Source organism: Lampris incognitus, chromosome 15 (assembly GCF_029633865.1).
Source record: "Lampris incognitus isolate fLamInc1 chromosome 15, fLamInc1.hap2, whole genome shotgun sequence".
Lineage (NCBI taxonomy): Eukaryota > Metazoa > Chordata > Actinopteri > Lampriformes > Lampridae > Lampris > Lampris incognitus.
This window is the reverse complement of record NC_079225.1, coordinates 45,568,676-45,585,815: the sequence shown is the minus strand read 5'-3', so window position 1 is coordinate 45,585,815 and position 17,140 is coordinate 45,568,676. Positions and strand designations below refer to the sequence as shown.

The following is a 17,140-nucleotide window of genomic DNA, read 5'->3' as shown; positions in this document are numbered from 1 at the left end:
CAATACAGTGACTGCAGGTGTCCCCACCCTTATAAACAATACAGTGACTGCAGGTGTCCCACCCTTATAAACAATACAGTGGCATAACGACCGAAACCAACGGCCAGTTTCATATGCAAATTGCCGTGAGCATTAACTGCAGTTACAATGGTCATGTGCACTGTAAAAAAAACTTGTTTTTACCGTAATAACTATGGTAGAATATTTTCTACTACTTTCCTACTATATATTGTGGTATATTTACATTATAAAACAAGGTATTTAATGGTGGAGTAATGTATTTTTTTCCACAAAAGAGATGCAAAAATTATTCTTTTGGCTTTTATATATATATTTGTGGTGTCTCACTAAGACAGAAACTGTATACGACCTATTTAGAGTTTACAGTCTTTTACTGTCATGGTTCGACAGTTTTCACCGTAAAATCTACAGACATTTTTTTACAGTGTGCACTATTCACAGAGGATTGGGGAATGTTTGCAATCACAGCATTGTAAGATGGTGACAGATATACTCTTAGCCCCCCCCCCCCCCGGTTATGGGATGGTCGTTCGACTCTTCACATAGATGGCTTCTTTGACCCCCCCGTTCAAACCATTGTTCCTCCCTATCAAGGATGTGGACATCTTCATCCTGAAAGAGTGGCCACTGGCCTGTAGATGGTGTAGACTGTGTAGATGGTGTAGACTGTGGAGTCCTGGTCTGTAGATGGTGTAGACTGTGGAGTCCTGGTCTGTAGATGGTGTAGACTGTGGAGTCCTGGTCTGACGTGTGTTAGCTCTCCTGTGTTGTGTCATCCTCTTGGCCAGCGTCTGTTTAGTTTCCCCGATGTACAAGTCACGGCAATCCTCCTGGCACTTAGCAGCTACACTATATTGCTGTTTGTGCCGGGGGACCCGGTCCTTGGGGTGGACCAATTTCTGGTGCAGCATGTTTTGGGGTTTGAAAGCAACTGAGACGCGGTGTTTGGAAAATACGCGTCTCAACTTTTCTGACACACCCGCCCATACGGAATCACCACTGGTTTACTGTTAGACAGCTGTTGTCCTCCTCCTCTCTTCGGTCGGCTGGTGCACTGTTTGGGCGTCTTCCTGGCTTTGACAAACGCCCAGTTAGGATAATAACCACACTTAACCAGGGCCTGTTTAATGTGGGATTTCTGCCTTTCCTGGCTGCTGTGTCGGTGGGGACATTGTCAGCTTGGTGGTCCAGCGTCCTGATGACTCCTAGTTTGTGCTCCAGTGGATGATGAGAGTCAAACCTTACATACTGATCCGTATGTGTCGTTTACAAATCTGAAGCAATGGCTAGGTGGTGTCCCTGGATAGGACATCAGAGCCTCTTTTCCAATTCCTGCATATACAAGTTGGCCGCTACAGGTGAGACTGGGGAACCCATAGCACACCCATGCTTCTGCCTATAGTACTGCCCCCTGTATGTGAAGTACGTGGACTGAAGACACAACTTCAGGAGCAGACACACTTGGTCAGTGTTAAGGGTGGTCCTATTGCTAAGGGTGGGGTCGTTTTGTAATTTCATACAGACTACCTCCACTGCTTCATCAACAGGAACGCACGTGAAGAGAGACTTAACATCATAAGAGACCATTGCTTCATCCCTCTCCATAATGATGTCCCTCACCTTATCCACATCAGTAATGGTTTGAATGTGATGTTCATTACTGCCTACCAATGGGTTAAGAATAGATGCCAGAATCTTAGAGATGTTATAGGTCACTGACTTAATCATACAAACAATAGGACGTAATGGCACATCCTGTTTATGTTTCTCAGGTAAACCGTACAGACCAGGTGTAGTGCCCCCTGGGTATAATCTGTGGTACAAAATTCTGTCAACAGCATTGTCCAGTTCTAAAAGCTTCAGACAATTTATCACATTTTCTTGTAGCCACTGCCTGGATCTCATTTCAGGGGCTCTATTTAGTTAATTGTCACAGCAATTTGCATATGAAACTGATCGTTGGTTTGGGTCGTTATGCCAATGCATTGTTTATAAGGGTGGGATATCTGCAGTCACTGCAGTTTATAAGGGTGGGATATCTGCAGTCACTGCATTGTTTATAAGGGTGGGATATCTGCAGTCACTGCATTGTTTATAAGGGTGGGGCACCTGCAGTCACTGCATTGTTTATAAGGGTGGGACACCTGCAGTCACTGCATTGTTTATAAGGGTGGGATACCTGCAGTCACTGCATTGTTTATAAGGGTGGGATACCTGCAGTCAGTTTAGACTGAATAGGTCACTTAGATGATGATGAAACATATCTGTGTCCAGATGAACTGATTCACCTTTCTGAGATTTCCTTAACTGGATTATTGAGCATGGATCATGAAATAGTCTGTGAATGTTCTCATTCACGGACTCTTGGATGAGAGGCGAAACGTCTTCACGGATATATACCAAGTCCAGTTGCACTTGATTCAAGTCCTTTGGCTAATCATGAAATAGATTAAATTTCTACTTTCCTTTAGTATATCTTATTGGCCAAGGTGGTAGGAATGTAAAGAACTACCTTTTCATAAAATCACATAATATAGTATTTCTATATGATCTGAAATCTGTAGTGAGAGTAGGGTGCAGGTGTAAGAGAGCCTGGAGAGGTGGAGGTATGCACTGGAGAGAAGAGGAATGAAAGTCAGTAGGAGCAAGACGGAATACCTATGCGTGAATGAGAGGGAGGACAGTGGAATGGTGGGGATGCAAGGAGTAGAGGTGACGAAGGTGTATGAGTTTAAATACTTGGGGTCAAGTGTCCAAAGTAACGGGGAGTGCAGAAGAGAGTGCAGGCAGGGTGGAGTGGGTGGAGAAGAGTGTCAGGAGTGATGTGTGACAGAAGGGTACCAGCAAGAGTTAAAGGGAAGGTTTACCAGATGGTGGTGAGACCAGCTATGTTGTATGGTTTGGAGACAGCGGCACTGATAAAAAGACAGGAGGAGGAGCTGGAGGTGGCAGAGATGAAGATGATAAGATTTTCATTGGGAGTGATGAAGAAGGACAGGATTAGGAAGGAGTATATTAGAGGGACAGCTCAGGTTGGACGGTTTGGAGAAAAAGCAAGAGAGGCAAGACTGAGATGGTTTGGACATGTGTGGAGGAGAGATGCTGGGTATATTGGGAGAAGGATGCTGAATATGGAGCTGCCAGGGAAGAGAAGAGGAAGGCCAAAGAGGAGGTTTATGGATGTGGTGAGGGAGGACATGCAGGTGGCTGGTGTGACAGAAGAAGATTCACAGGACTGGAAGAGATGGAAACGGATGCTCCGCTGTGGCGCCCCCTAACGGGAGCAGCCAAAAGCAGTAGTAGTAGTAGATATTTCCGCACGATGTGTGACAGCGACAGCAGCAAGCTGAAAAACGAACCCGGCAACATGAATAATGTATTAGACATGACAGTTCATTAGACTTGATGGCAGGTTCTCAGCTGCCTTCTTCGCCAAGGGCCCAGACACACCCAACCGACGTCAGAGACGAAGGCCGACTGTCGCGTCGCCTCACGTCGCCTGCGTCATGACGCAGAACACACCGCGGCCAGCTAGCATGTACGTTCTGCGCCTGCGTGAGAGGAAATAACTCGCCGTACCTGCAGGTGGCGGTAGTCTGTATTCGTCATTCAAAATTCGAACCCGGAAGACCCAGGACCGCGGCTATATAAACCGTAAACAAAGCAGCGGCTGCTTACCATTTTAACTCAACTCTCGCCCACTACGGACGGTGTCGTAGTAACAGCTACTTCTAAAACGTTGCAAATGGCGCTGGCGTCGTCAGTCGTTGGTCTTTTGGTTGTGTAGCTTCTTGAAACTTCGGGTGAGACGAAGACGAAAACGCCTTGTGCGCGCGCGTGGCCTCTTGACTTCGTCGTTCGCTTGCTTTCGTAACTTCCGGTTCTATTCTCACGCACTGATTCGCTAAGCTGAACAGCCAATCAGAGTGAGCGCCGGTCCAACACGCCGAATGGGCAGAAAAGCTGCCGGTTAGTGCCGACGGTGCGGGACTCCGCAAAGACTAGGCCCGCAGACGCTCACCCACGGCCCGGCACTGGCCGGCTGCCGACCGTCATCCTGCCGCCTCCGCCTCCTGCCGTGGGAATCACGTGTGTGTGGTCGTTATGGGAGCCTGTTTAGAAAAAAACAAAAGTTAAACTCAGTTTAATTTTGCAGAACATTGCAGGGGCAGATTGATCACACATTTTCACTCTGTGTTTGTGCGTGCGTGTGTGTGTGTGTGTGTGTGTGCGTGCGCGTGTGTGGTGTTTTTTCTCAACAGAGTGATGGAGTTGCCGTTGGTTTCATCAGTGTCTGTGCAGATGTTGATCTGGTCCTGCTGAATGACTGCTTTGAGCTCGATGTGTTTGGCCGTCTTTATAAGCCTCAGCAGGCAGACCAGTCTGAGATTCCTCCCCAGGACCCCCTGACGGCAGACCACTCCACCAGGGAGACCCAGACCTCCACTACGCAGGATCACACCGAAGAGGTCTGGGTTCACACAGTTAATATAATATCTGTCTGTCTGTCTTTTAGACCCCGGTTTAAAACAGCGATAAGTTCCACATGAGTTTATGTTTCTGAGTACAAGGTCAGATTTCCACTCCGATTATAATTGGTTGCTTGTATTTAAAGGTTTTCGGTTCATAATACAAAATTAAAATCAGGAGCAGCACGGTGGCACAGTTAGCACGGTCGCCTCACAGCAAGAAGGTCCTGGGTTCGAGCCCCGGGGTAGTCCAACCTTGGGGGTCGTCCTCTGTGTGGAGTTTGCATGTTCTCCCCGTGTCTGTGTGGGTTTCCTCCGGGGGCTCTGGTTTCCTCCCACAGTCCGAAGACATGTAGGTCAGGTGAATCGGCCGTACTAAATCGTCCCTAGGCGTGTGTGTGTGTGTGTGTGTGTGTGTGTGTGGGCCCTGTGATGGACTGACAGCTTGTCCAGGGTGTCTCCCCACCTGCCGCCCAATGACTGCGGGGATAGGCTCCAGCTTCCCCTCGTCCCTGAGAGCAGGCTAAGCGGCTTGGATAATGGACGGTTCATAATGCAAAAGTGGTGCAGAATGACAATGTTGCTACATCCAGTGACACAGTAGAAATCAACCATTGACTATTTTATCAAAACTTTTTCTTCTGTTCACTGCTGGTTTTGTTGATGTGCAATATTGTTGCTCTCATTTCAGCAAGAGCGAAACCAGCATCCAGAGTCCACTGCACCAAGGAAGACCCCTAATGCTTTCTGCATCCAGCTATTAGTCATTGACAAGAATTATGAGATGAGGTAAGGTCAGGGTGGGTCAATGCATATCACAGCTGACTAAGTGATTCATCTGGAATTCATGTGTCTGCAGGTCCAGGAAAAATAACAAAAATGTATCAAGTCTTATTAATAAGAATAATAAATCAAACTTATATAGCGCTTTTCTAACACTCAGAGTTGCTTTACAATAAACGGGGTGAAGCAAGACAACAGATAAACATAACATTGACATACAGGGGTGGTGAGAAGGGGGCGCTACGAGAGAAAGAAGCGGCAGCCACACACCACGCCAGCAGTACTCTTCCACTTAAACACACACAAAAGGGCAAGAAAAACACAAAACAACAGCACTGTGGACGTTGATGTTATGTAGGAGCTTACTCCTGTAGCCTATTCCTCCCCCGAGGTGTCCACTAGGCAGTGGCACTATCTAACCCATAGCTGGGGGTGGTTCGTGGGCATCAGGGAATATCCACACACCGGTGGGCCTGTGTACCGCACATCTAGGGTCTTAAAAAAGGATTTTAAGGTAGGCCATTCTCACATCACCAACATGGACGTCCACCCAGGGCAGCGTAGTAATTGGACCGTATATGAAAACTGGAAACCTGTGCAATTGCCTTAATGTTCCTCATTCACATGGTGTCCATCTTGCTTTTACGTCACACTCGGGGAAGGAGGCTACGTCCACAAGACTTGGTGAACACCTAGGAACTCCGCCGTCTGTTATGTGTTCTTTTGACCATTTGTGTGTGTGTGTGTGTGTGTGTGTGTGTATGTGTGTCTTCTGTGATGGACTGGTGACCTATCCAGGGTGTCTCCCTGCCTTCCATCCAATGCATTCTGGGATAGACTCCAACCCTTCACAGCCCTGAGTTGGATTAAATGATGTAGTGGTTAAATAGATGGATGGATGGATTCTTTATTTATTCATTTTATTGTTTGTTTTTTAGAAATGTGAGAATGCCAGACAAATAGGCTTGAGGTTGTGCTGGAGGACAGGTGGGTCAAATGCCGGTCGTCTGCCCCCCCTTGGTGCAGTTTTCTCAGTCGTATGCCTTGTTGTAGCAGGCAGGAGTGACTCCTGCAGGGCTCCCCCTCTCTGTCGCCTCACCTCCCAGCTGTTGGGGAATAAGGAGTCCAGTCGCACCCTGCCGAGAGTGAGCATGTAATTAATGAGAGCGCTGCGTAAAGTGACAGCGAGCTGAAGGCGAGAGGTTGATCTAGAACCAGCGGGGCTCGGCGCTCAGAGAGCCGGCTTGGCCCGGCCAGACATTCTGTACTGGCTTCGTTCCGGCTGCTGGCACAGACACACTTAACTCCCCCTCTGCCTCTCTTCTTTTCCAGATCCGTGGACTTTCTGCCATTTATATTCAAACGTTTCCCGGTGAGAGTCACACCTACATCTCACACCGTCATAGTTCAACCTCTGCTGTGAACAACATCCTGGCTGCAGAACAGGCTTACATTCAGGCTCAGTAACATTTCAGCCAGAAAAGAACCACAAGATATATATTTATGTAACCCTTAAAGGCAGATGTACTGGAACATTAGGTATGGTTTTGTTGGTCTGGAAAAAATATGGACTTGTGTGTGGAGAACCTTGAGAGTTGTGTCTGTCTGTCTGTATCATGTACATTATCTCTGCACAGACAAGTGGCCTATGTCAAAGTAAAGAATGTAGCGTCGTTATTCACCAGGTTTTAAAACGAGCTTCCACTTGAGGCCCATGCGTTTGTCTCTCCTTCTTTCAGGATCGGGACTTCTGCATCATCACGGTACCGAATCTGAAACACGACGTCCCCCTGCTGCTGAACTTCCTCCGGGTGGCGCCGCAGCCAAGCAGCGTCCTGCACCAGGAGCTCTACATCTTCCACCGCACAGGCCTGCTCAAGTGGGTTCCCCCCCAGAAATCTGATGCATTTATGTGGAACAAACTTTTTCTGTTTGACTCTATAAAGTTAACTTAAATTTTGATCCAGTTTGGCTGACCTGCAGCATGAAACAAGTCGTTTTGAATATGACATGAATTCACTCCCAGGTTGACAAAAAAACTCTCTTATAGCCAAAATCTTGAAAAGGCATTCACTGATATACTTCAGCTAATATAATTTATTTGTTTATATGCCACTTTGCAGTGGAAAAACCTGTTGAACCTTAAAATGGTTAATTAGATTCATCAGGCATTTTTTAAAACAACTGTCATAAAATGCTTCGCCAACCACAATTTACAAAGCTAAATGATCAAATACCAAATTACATGCATGTAAAAACACTGCAGAAAATAATATGCATGGTGAAACACTGCAGAAAATAACATGCATGGAGGAACACTGCAAAAAATAACATGCATGGTGAAACACTGCAGAAAATAACATGCATGGTGAAACACTGCAGAAAGTAACATGCATGGAGAAACACTGCAGAAAATAACATGCATGGAGGAACACTGCAGAAAATAACATGCATGATGAAACACTGCAGAAAATAACATGCATGGTGAAACACTGCAGAAAATAACATGCATGGAGAAACACTGCAGAAAATAACGTGCATGGTGAAACACTGCAGAAAATAACATGCATGATAAAACACTGCAGAAAATAACATGCATGGAGAAACACTGCAGAAAATAACGTACATGATGTAGAAACTGCAGAAAATAACGTGCATGGAGAAAAACTGCATAAAACAACATGCATGGTGAAACTGCAGAAAGTCATGTGCATGGAAAAACACTGCAGAAAATAAAATGCGTGGAAAAAACTGCAGAAAATAACATGCATGGTGAAACACTGCAGAACATAACAAGCATGGTGAAACACTGCAGAAAATAATGTGCATGGAGAAACTGCAGAAAATAACATGCATGGAGAAATACTGCAGAAAATAATGTGCATGATGTAGAAACACTGCAGAAAATAACGTGCATGGAGAAACACTGCAGAAAGCAACATGCATGGTGAAACACTGCAGAAAATAACATGCATGGAGAAACACTGCAGAAATAACGTGCATGATGTAGAAAATAACGTGCATGGAGAAACAATGCAGGAGAGACCAGTTTGTCCAGGTATTTTACTTGGCTAAGTCTCATAATGCTTATATCAAGATATTGATAGTAAAATGTTCTTATCCCAATGGCTGATAATATTGCTGATTTTAAGAAAGTTCACTTCTGGGTGTCTGGGTGGCGTGGCGGTCTATTCCGTCGCTTACCAACACGGGGATCGCCGGTTCGAATACCCGTGTTACCTCCAGCTTGGTCGGGCGTCCCTACAGACACAATTGGCCGTGTCTGCAGGTGGGAAGCCGGATGTGGGTGTGTGTCCTGGTCGCTGCACTAGCGCCTCCTCTGGTCGGTCAGGACGCCTGTTTGGGGGGGGGGGACTGGGAGGAATAGCGTGGTCCTCCCACGTGCTACGTCCCCCTGGTGAAACTCCTCAGTGTCAGGTGAAAAGAAGCGGCTGGTGACTCCACATGTATGGGAGGAGGCATGTGGTAGTTTGCAGCCCTCCCCGGATCGGCAGAGGGAGTGGAGCAGCGACCGGGACGGCTCGGAGGAGTGGGGCGATTGGACAAGTACAATTGGGGAGAAAAAGGGGGAAACCCCCCCCCCAATTAAAGTTCACTTGTTTCAAGACATTTACTCTAAAAACCAAAGATTATCTCAAATCGAGTTTCTTGTTTAAAGATTTATTTTTCTGTTTAGTGAAAAATTCTCATAAGTTTAAAATCATGAAACAAGTCCTCTTTCTTGAAACAGGCAATAATATCCTCAAGTGGGCTGATAAAGGGTCACCAGCGATATGTGAAATAAGCATTGTGAGAATTCAGACAACATCAGATAATTTGGTAGGTTTGTCTTTTCTGCAGTGAAGGAATGAGAAGTGGGGGCCATATAGGAGGGAACATAAAACAATATAGCAGGCTTACAAAAGCACCAGTCAGTAGAAATAAGGTTTTATGAGTGTTTTAAAGGAGGACCCTGTTCTCCCCATCCTCTGGAGCCAAGGATGGATGAAAAGAGTCAGGCTGCATTCAGGCTCACGTGATGAGTTTACAGGTCTGATATGTGTTCTGGAGCCTGAAGGAAACAAGCTTTAATACTGAATATCATAGAATCAGGATTATGTTGTTTAATAAGCAGAATCGCCGTCATGGTCTCTGTCCTGCAGGAGTTTTGAGGTGAGGACGGCGTCGGCTGCAGACAGAGCTGCTGTCTCCACCATAGTGGAAAAGCTCAGCCAGCACCAGTTTCTACTGGAGGACCTGGATGAGTTCTGTCAGAGGCAGTCAGAGCTGGTCAGTTTCCGTCAATACGCACCAAACAATAAACCAAGCAACCGCCCCGAGTCCACTGTAGACAGCCCCTCTCCCACCCATAGACCCTTACCAATGTAGTCTTGTCACTTTTATTTGTATCGCCTGATCTCAAGCCAACCATTATCCAAACCACTTATCCCGCTCTCAGGGTTGTGGGGATGCTGGAGCCTATCCCAGCAGTCATTGAGCAGCAGGCGAGGAGACACCGTGGACAGCCACCAGTCCATCACAGGGCTAGCCCAGTATCACAAATTACGAATTTGCCTCAAGGGGCTTTACAGCAACACAACATCCTGTCCTTAGACCCTCACATCGGATAAGGAACAACTCCCTAAAAAATCTTTAACGGGGAGAAAAAACAGGAAGAAACCTCAGGGAGAGCAACAGAGGAGGATCTCTCTCCCAAGACGCACAACGTGCCATGATGTTGTGTTTACACAATTTACACAATATAACATTGAAAGAGGATAACACAGTTATAATGGCATTATAAAATTTATGAAGAATATGACATGTAGGTCAGATGAATCAGCCGTACTAAATTGTCCCTAGGTGTGAATGTGTGACTGTGTGTGTGTGTGTGTGTGTGGGCCCTGTGAGGGTCTGGCGGCCTGTCCAGGGTGTCTCTCTGCCTGCCGCCCAACGACTGCTGGTATAGGCTCCGGCATGCTGCGACCCTGAGAGCAGGATAAGCGGTTTAGATAATGGATGGATGGATCAAGAATATGATGAGCAGGATGCCAAGCAGTGTCCAGACACCACCAGAACATCCCAGGACCGGAGTCATGAGACCACCATCACCATGTAGACAAAAAAAAGATAGTCACACCGGAGTGAGAGAGGGATATAAAATTAAAACAGGATAACAACATTTTTATATATGTATTATATATATATATATATATATATATATATATATATATATATATATATATATATATATATATATATATATATATATATATATATATATGTAGGTCAGGTGAATGGTCCATACTAAATTGTCCCTAGGTGTGAATGTGTGTGTGTGTGTGGGGGGGGGGGGCGCTGTGATGTGAATATATATATATAATTGATTTTTCTCTTTTGTTCTTATTTGACTTATCCATTTTCTCATAATGTTCATGTATTAATGAATTCATTTAATTTAATTAGTTTATTAAATTAATTAATTTCTTCAGTCATCATTTCATTTAGCAGTGGCGTCCTGTGAAAATATAAATCCCTCTGATATAGTCAATATTTAAAGCCTTTTACACACAGCCCATATTTATAACATCATCATTTTGATTAAGCCAAAACAAAACCACTTAAAGTCCAACTTGAGAATAGTAATAAGTAATAACTCCACATAATTAAAACCCGTATGAGGCTCCTGACAGTTATGCTAGGGTACAGGATGGGGAAGCGGAAGGCTAGCCGTCCACATAGATGCCGGTACATTTTCAAACGCGCGGTGTAGACGGTGACAGTTGTGCTTGTGGTGGATGTGGAGGTGCGACTCTGGCGGTGGTTCGGCGGTGGGTTTGGAACGGTGATGAACGCCACGTTGATGCCAAGCAGCAGATTGGTGAGGGTTCAGTTCAATGGCTCTCCCATTCTGAGGGACAGGCCAGCTGTCGCGTCAGGACTCCAGCACAGATAATTACTCCTCCGATGAGCGCGGAGGCGCTTCATGTGTGCTCACGGCCTTGGACTCAGACAGTTTGGCTTTTTTTGGGGTACTTTAAGTCAAAGAATAGTGTCTTAATTCAGATGTTTTGTCTTCTTTTGTCTCTCAGGATGGAACACCGCTGAAGGCTTTGGTGGCCCAAGTACAGAACCAAGTTGTTGGGGTACTGATCATTAAAAAAGAGCAGGTAATTACTCATCTGTCGTTCCATCAGACTTTGTTTTTGTAGTATTTTTTGCACATAAAAATGTATTCTACATGAATAAGTTAGCGATGAGAAGGAAAGTCAGGGATTTTTTTTTTTATTTGGATTTTACCCCCCTTTTTCCCCCCAATTGTACTTGGCCAACTACCCCACTCTTCTGAGCCATCCCGGTCTCTGCTCCACCCCCTCCGCCGATCTGGGGAGGGCTGCAGACTACCACATGCCTCCTCCCATACATGTGGAGTCACCAGCCGCTTCTTTTCACCTGACAGTGAGGAGTTTCACCAGGGGGTCGTAGTGTGTTGGAGGATCACGCTATTCCCCCCCATTCACCCCCCCCCTCGAACAGGCACCCCGACTGACCAGAGGAGGCGCTAGTGCAGCGACTGGGACACATACCCATGTCCAGCTTCCCACCCACAGACACGGCTAATTGTGTCTGTAGGGATGCCCGACCAAGCCGGAGGTAACATGGGGATTCGAACCGACGATCCCCATGTTGGTAGGCACGGAATAGACCGCCACGTTACCCATACGCCCAAAATCGTGGATTTTGACTGACTTGAGAGCTTGGGGTTGGGCTGGTAAACCTGTCTGGAAGGTTGAACTGTTGGAACTCACAATGTAAACCAGAGTGTAGTGTGTTACTAAAACACTGGAGGAAGAGATATTTGTTATGTAACATTTCACGAGTTTAATGCCCAAGTAGGTGAACGTTTTCTTAAGGAGAGGAAGTGCATCTGTTCATTCCTCCTGTGTACTCTCCACACTTTTAAGCTAGCGCCCCAACCCCCGCTGTTCCGGTGTTGACCCTGAATCTGTCCCTCTGAGCTCATTAAGACCCGGGACACAAAATGATCCATCTAAACACAGAAACAGATATGTGTCGGTCACAGAAACAAGACATAGTTAGAGAAAACTCGTGGAGTTTGATGAGGTGCAGAAGGGAAAGTGAAGTTGCTGATTGTGTCTTCCTCAGGACATGGACTACATTTGTTCGCATTACAACATCGAGAACTTCATCTACTTCAGCCACCACGGCGCCGAGGAGCACGCCCAGATGTGCCACTTTGCCCTCAACCCCATCTTCCAGCACTATGCCAAGCACTTCCTCCAGGAAGCCCTGCGGCAGGCCCACATATCCTGCCTGTACCAGCACATTGACCCCCCGTACAGCAGCCAGAAGGTGGGTGAAGTTGGCCAAGGGGACCATCAGGCCCTCCGCCGGCTCCCCGCCGTGTCCCTTCCAGATCATCCACTCGCAGATATTAATTAGAGCCGTGCTCCTCTGCACGTCTGCTGTGACAAAATGTCCCCGCCGGCCAGTCATGTGATTCTGTACTTAATCTCAAAATGCCATCCTACTTCAGACTGGAAACACGGCTTCAGGAGGTTTGATAATCTCACTTGTTTCCGGAGCAGTTTCCTGGAAATATTTAAAATTCAAATAAAGTAAACGATCTTTGTCTTTACTTAAACTTATTTTATCTTTCACTGGTTTAAAGAACAGTTAGCTTGATTGGAGGCAGTGGAAATTATTTAAACCTCACAGGCTAATTGTTTGTTTTTATAACTTGGGTGAAAAATAAGATTTCAAAACTAAATTCAGAATTCTGGATTTCTGAGAGAAGATTTGGCGGTCACATGTTTTCTCCAACATGCTCGCACAGCTAGGCACCGTCCTCTTAAGAGAAAGACTGGAGGCCTTGTGAAGACGGCTGTCTGGCGCTGGGGCGTCTCCGGGGTCGGGGCAGCAGGTGCTGGCCCAGCCTCTCCACAACATAACAAGACGTTTCCTCGCCAAGCAGAGGCCGCCGCTTCCTTTGTTAATTACCTTCTCACAAGCAGGCGGTGAGCTGGGGTGTGCTGAGGTGTAAATAGAATAACGTTGAGTTGCAGAGCCGTCGGAGGAGGTTCAGCCGCGCTCAGGGGCCAGATGGAGGAAACGTTTTGCCAACAGGGAATCTGGTGGTTTTCACATCATTGTTGGTCTAAACCCTGATCCTCTCGACCAAATCTGGCCTACGACTTCTGCTGTTCATTCTCTCTCTCTCTCTCTCTCTCTCTGTCTGTCTCTCTCTCTGTGTCTGTCTCTGTCTCTATCTGTCTTTCTGTCCCTCTGTCTCTGTCTCTCTCTCTATCTCTGTGTGTGTCTGTCTCTGTCTCTCTGTCCCTCTGTCTCTGTCTCTGTCTGTGTGTGTCTGTGTGTCTGTGTGTGTGTGTCTCTCTCTCTGTGACACTCTCTCATTTCCTTTTCATTTCTGTCTTTCACCAATCGCCCTTAATCCACTCACTATTTTTTTTGGATCCCCCCCCCCTTTTTCTCTCCGATTGTACCCGGCCAATTACCCCACTCTTCTGAGCCGTCCTGGTCACTGCTGCAAGGGCTGCAGACTACCACATGCCTCCTCCGATACATGTGGAGTCACCAGCCGCTTCTTTTCACCTGACAGGAGTTTCACCAGGGCGACGTAGCACGTAGGAGGATCACGCTATTCCCCCCAGTTCCCCCCCCCCCGAACAGGTGCCCCTCCCACAGACACAGCCAACTGTGTCTGTAGGGACGCCCAACCAAGCCGGAGGTAACACAGGGATTCGAACCGAAGATCCCTGTGTTGGTAGGCAACGGAATAGACCGCTACACTACTCAGAGGCCCAATCCACTCACTGTTTTGAAGCTACAACCCTGATGGTGTTCAATTTGGTTTGGGTACCAGCCTATGTAGGTGTTGGTAAGGTGAGTGTGTGAGCTCCATCCAGACTGAATGAGAGTCGGCAGGGCTGTGGTGTCAGAAACAAACCAAAGAACCTGCTGGAAGTTGAGTTGTACTTACTGATGTAGTACTATGTGTTGTACTTACTGATGTAGTACCATGTGTTGGTAAAGGTCTTCCACCAGCTTGTTCTGTCATATCTGCTGGTTAGACACAACATCTTCACTTCTTTTAACTCAACACAACCTGCCTTCTTCTTCCTCATCTGGCTGCTGTGATGAAGATGAAAACACTATGCACCCTGTCATTTTTCCTGGCAAAGTCCTACCAGACACCAGACCTCCACATCACATCCTGCTGCAGTCTGCAGGATTTACATATTCATGCATTACTTATAATCTTAAATCCATCAGCCATAGAAGATGTGAACATAGAAATTGTTTGCATGTTAATGTTCGAGAGTATAACTTTAAACTCATCTCCATTTTACGCGTGTTCAACAGTAATTGTTTTGCAGGACTTGAACACCAGTTCTTCAACCTTCAGAGTTCCTGCATGAGGAGCTGCCAGGAGCCTCCTCCTCCCTGCCGACCTCCGTGCTGATGCTTTTTTCTTTGTCGCCTTGTCTTCCCCCCTTCAGAATTCCTGTGTCCACCCGCTGACGTCCGTCCTCCAGTGCATGGTTCTTGTCCGCCCACGCCGGCAGATTTCCTACCCCCTGAAGGAGCTTGGCACCAACGCCCCGGAGAGACGGATCACCCAGGAGCAGGTGGGCCCAGAGGCAGCTGGCTGAGGGGGAGCGAGGTGCCAGAGAGCGCAGATGATCTGAAACGCTGCTTGTCTGTTGGACCAGTGCAGGGGAGGGGAGCCAGAGGACCAGGGAGAGAATCAGCCATGGTCATTAACGCCCTCACTAGAGGGCGCCACTTCTAAAGGGACAAATCAGAATGGTGTAATTCACATGGAACTTAAACACCCAAGCATGCCTCGATTCTATTTCCCCCCGTTTAGACCTTCTCAGCATTAGAGCTGCAGCCTGAGCAGTGTTTTCAAAGACTTTGTGTGGTCGCTTTGTCGAGGTCCAGTCAGTCTCGAATGAGCTGACGCCACACACACTCTCCCACCCAGTGATTTAAAACTAAACTAAAACTATGTGATCAGTGTTTGATCCACGGTACCTCAGTCCCAATCTAAATAAGGCTGGTTTTAAACACACACACACACCCACACACCAAACAGCTTCAGTGGTGCCTCTAGGCCCGCTGTCCTCAGTCAGTTCTCCAGGCTCCCGTAGAAAATTGCTTAATGAAAATACTCGTCCCTTGTACATATCTGAAGTACTTATCTGAAGTAACAGTTGTTTTATCTTTGTCATCTCTGAAATTAGTTAAATTAAATTATGGATTTAGTTCTTCGCTCTTGATCCGGATGGGGAGCGCTGTAGTTTAGTGGTCGCTGACCATCAGTTTGAAGCGCTGTCCTGCGCTCGAAATCTTCTCGGCACGCAAAAGGGCAACAGACAATGGGGAATTAATCAACAAATCCAGCCACAAAAGCGGATTGATTTAAAAAAAAAATAGCAAACAAAAGAAGCTGCACCCAGCTGGTCACTTGATAATATTCGTGTTTCATTGCTCGGGCGTGTGAGTAGCACCTTCTACTTTGATGTGTAATTCAAGACGCTTCGTTGGGCTCTGTGCGATTGTGATTTAATGTCCTCTCATGAAGCTCGTGTATTCGTCACACCGGCACACGACACTTTTCACCTACAGCACCAGTGTTTGCACCTGCACGGCCATTTTACTCTTCTCAAATGAGCCTCATCCCCGTGGTAACGCAGCGGCCGTCCCCTCCAGGTCGCCGTGCAGATAAGAGCGCAGCTCGGCCCACTGACGTAAAGCCCAGGTCTGGCTCTGATGGATTAATCAAATTTAAAGCACCTGTTCCCTCTCTGTCAATAGCAGATCATATTACACAGATGCCCGGTCACAGCGTCAGGCCATTACGTTTAAGAAAGGTTAGGCATCTCCTGCATGATAAGACCCGCTGCACCTGCTCCACGCTGCACCCGGCTGTCACATCAGCTTTGTTCATTTGATTAGCTCTTGTGTTCACATCCCTCGCTTCTCAGACGCACACACTGTGAGATTTCATATTCATAATATGCTGCTAATATATAGTAGAATAATGCCGTGACTTTTTTAATCTCTGTAATTAAAATTGGTCACTCATCACATTTAGCTGGCACATGAGAAATGTGTTAAAATTCAGTGAAATGTTGATATGTATGAGTGATAGAACATGGGGACAGTGTAGGTAAAGCTAAGCATTTCATCTGTCACTCATCCTGTTAGAAAGACCTTATAGATGTCTGCACATCTCTGGGAGGACACATCGTATTTGTTCTCTTGTTTGTTCCTTTATCAAGTTCAGCATGGCGGCGTGAATGCACGTTTGCGGCGGCCTCACCCAGTACTGCCCATGCAGTGTCTTTGTCCAAGTCTGTGATTAAGTTTTGTCTTGGTTTGATGGCTGGGAGAGCTGGCGCTGGATCGTCTGGGGAGCTTGGTCCGCTGCGTCCTGTGGGCCCGGGGACCACGGCTGTGCCTGAGGAGGAAACACCATGGGCGATCTGACAGGATGCGGAAGCGGGGCAGGCTAAGTTAACTGCTAGCCCATGCAGACCGGTATTTCCGATAACACGGAGGGCGGTCTGGCGGCGGCCTCGCCTGGTGTCGACTGTTTTTGGTGTCGTCGTGTGGAGTGCGGGGAGGTGTGTCGAAGGTGTCTGCCTGGGTGAGCTGGCATTGGATCGGCTGGGGAGCCTGGTTTGCTGCATCCTGTGGGCCCAGGGACCACGGCCCTGTCTGGAGCTGTGTCTGAGGAGGAAACACCGAGGGCGGTCTGACAGGACACGGAAGCGGGGCAGGCTAAGCTAACTGCTAGCCATGCAGACTGGCAGTTC

At 47.1% G+C, this 17,140-nt stretch overlaps 1 protein-coding gene across 1 annotated transcript in view; it reads left to right on the top strand.

Annotated features, from left to right (window-relative positions):
* Positions 1 to 17,140, top strand: part of cfap61 (cilia and flagella associated protein 61) — a 59,063-nt gene that overhangs the window by 6,043 nt on the left and 35,880 nt on the right. The window contains exons 7-14 of the mRNA XM_056294238.1: positions 4,284 to 4,490; positions 5,182 to 5,279; positions 6,606 to 6,645; positions 7,013 to 7,152; positions 9,437 to 9,563; positions 11,366 to 11,443; positions 12,441 to 12,647; positions 14,816 to 14,944. Coding sequence (XP_056150213.1) covers positions 4,284 to 4,490; positions 5,182 to 5,279; positions 6,606 to 6,645; positions 7,013 to 7,152; positions 9,437 to 9,563; positions 11,366 to 11,443; positions 12,441 to 12,647; positions 14,816 to 14,944 — 1,026 coding nt within the window. The remainder of the gene's footprint in view (positions 1 to 4,283; positions 4,491 to 5,181; positions 5,280 to 6,605; positions 6,646 to 7,012; positions 7,153 to 9,436; positions 9,564 to 11,365; positions 11,444 to 12,440; positions 12,648 to 14,815; positions 14,945 to 17,140) is intronic.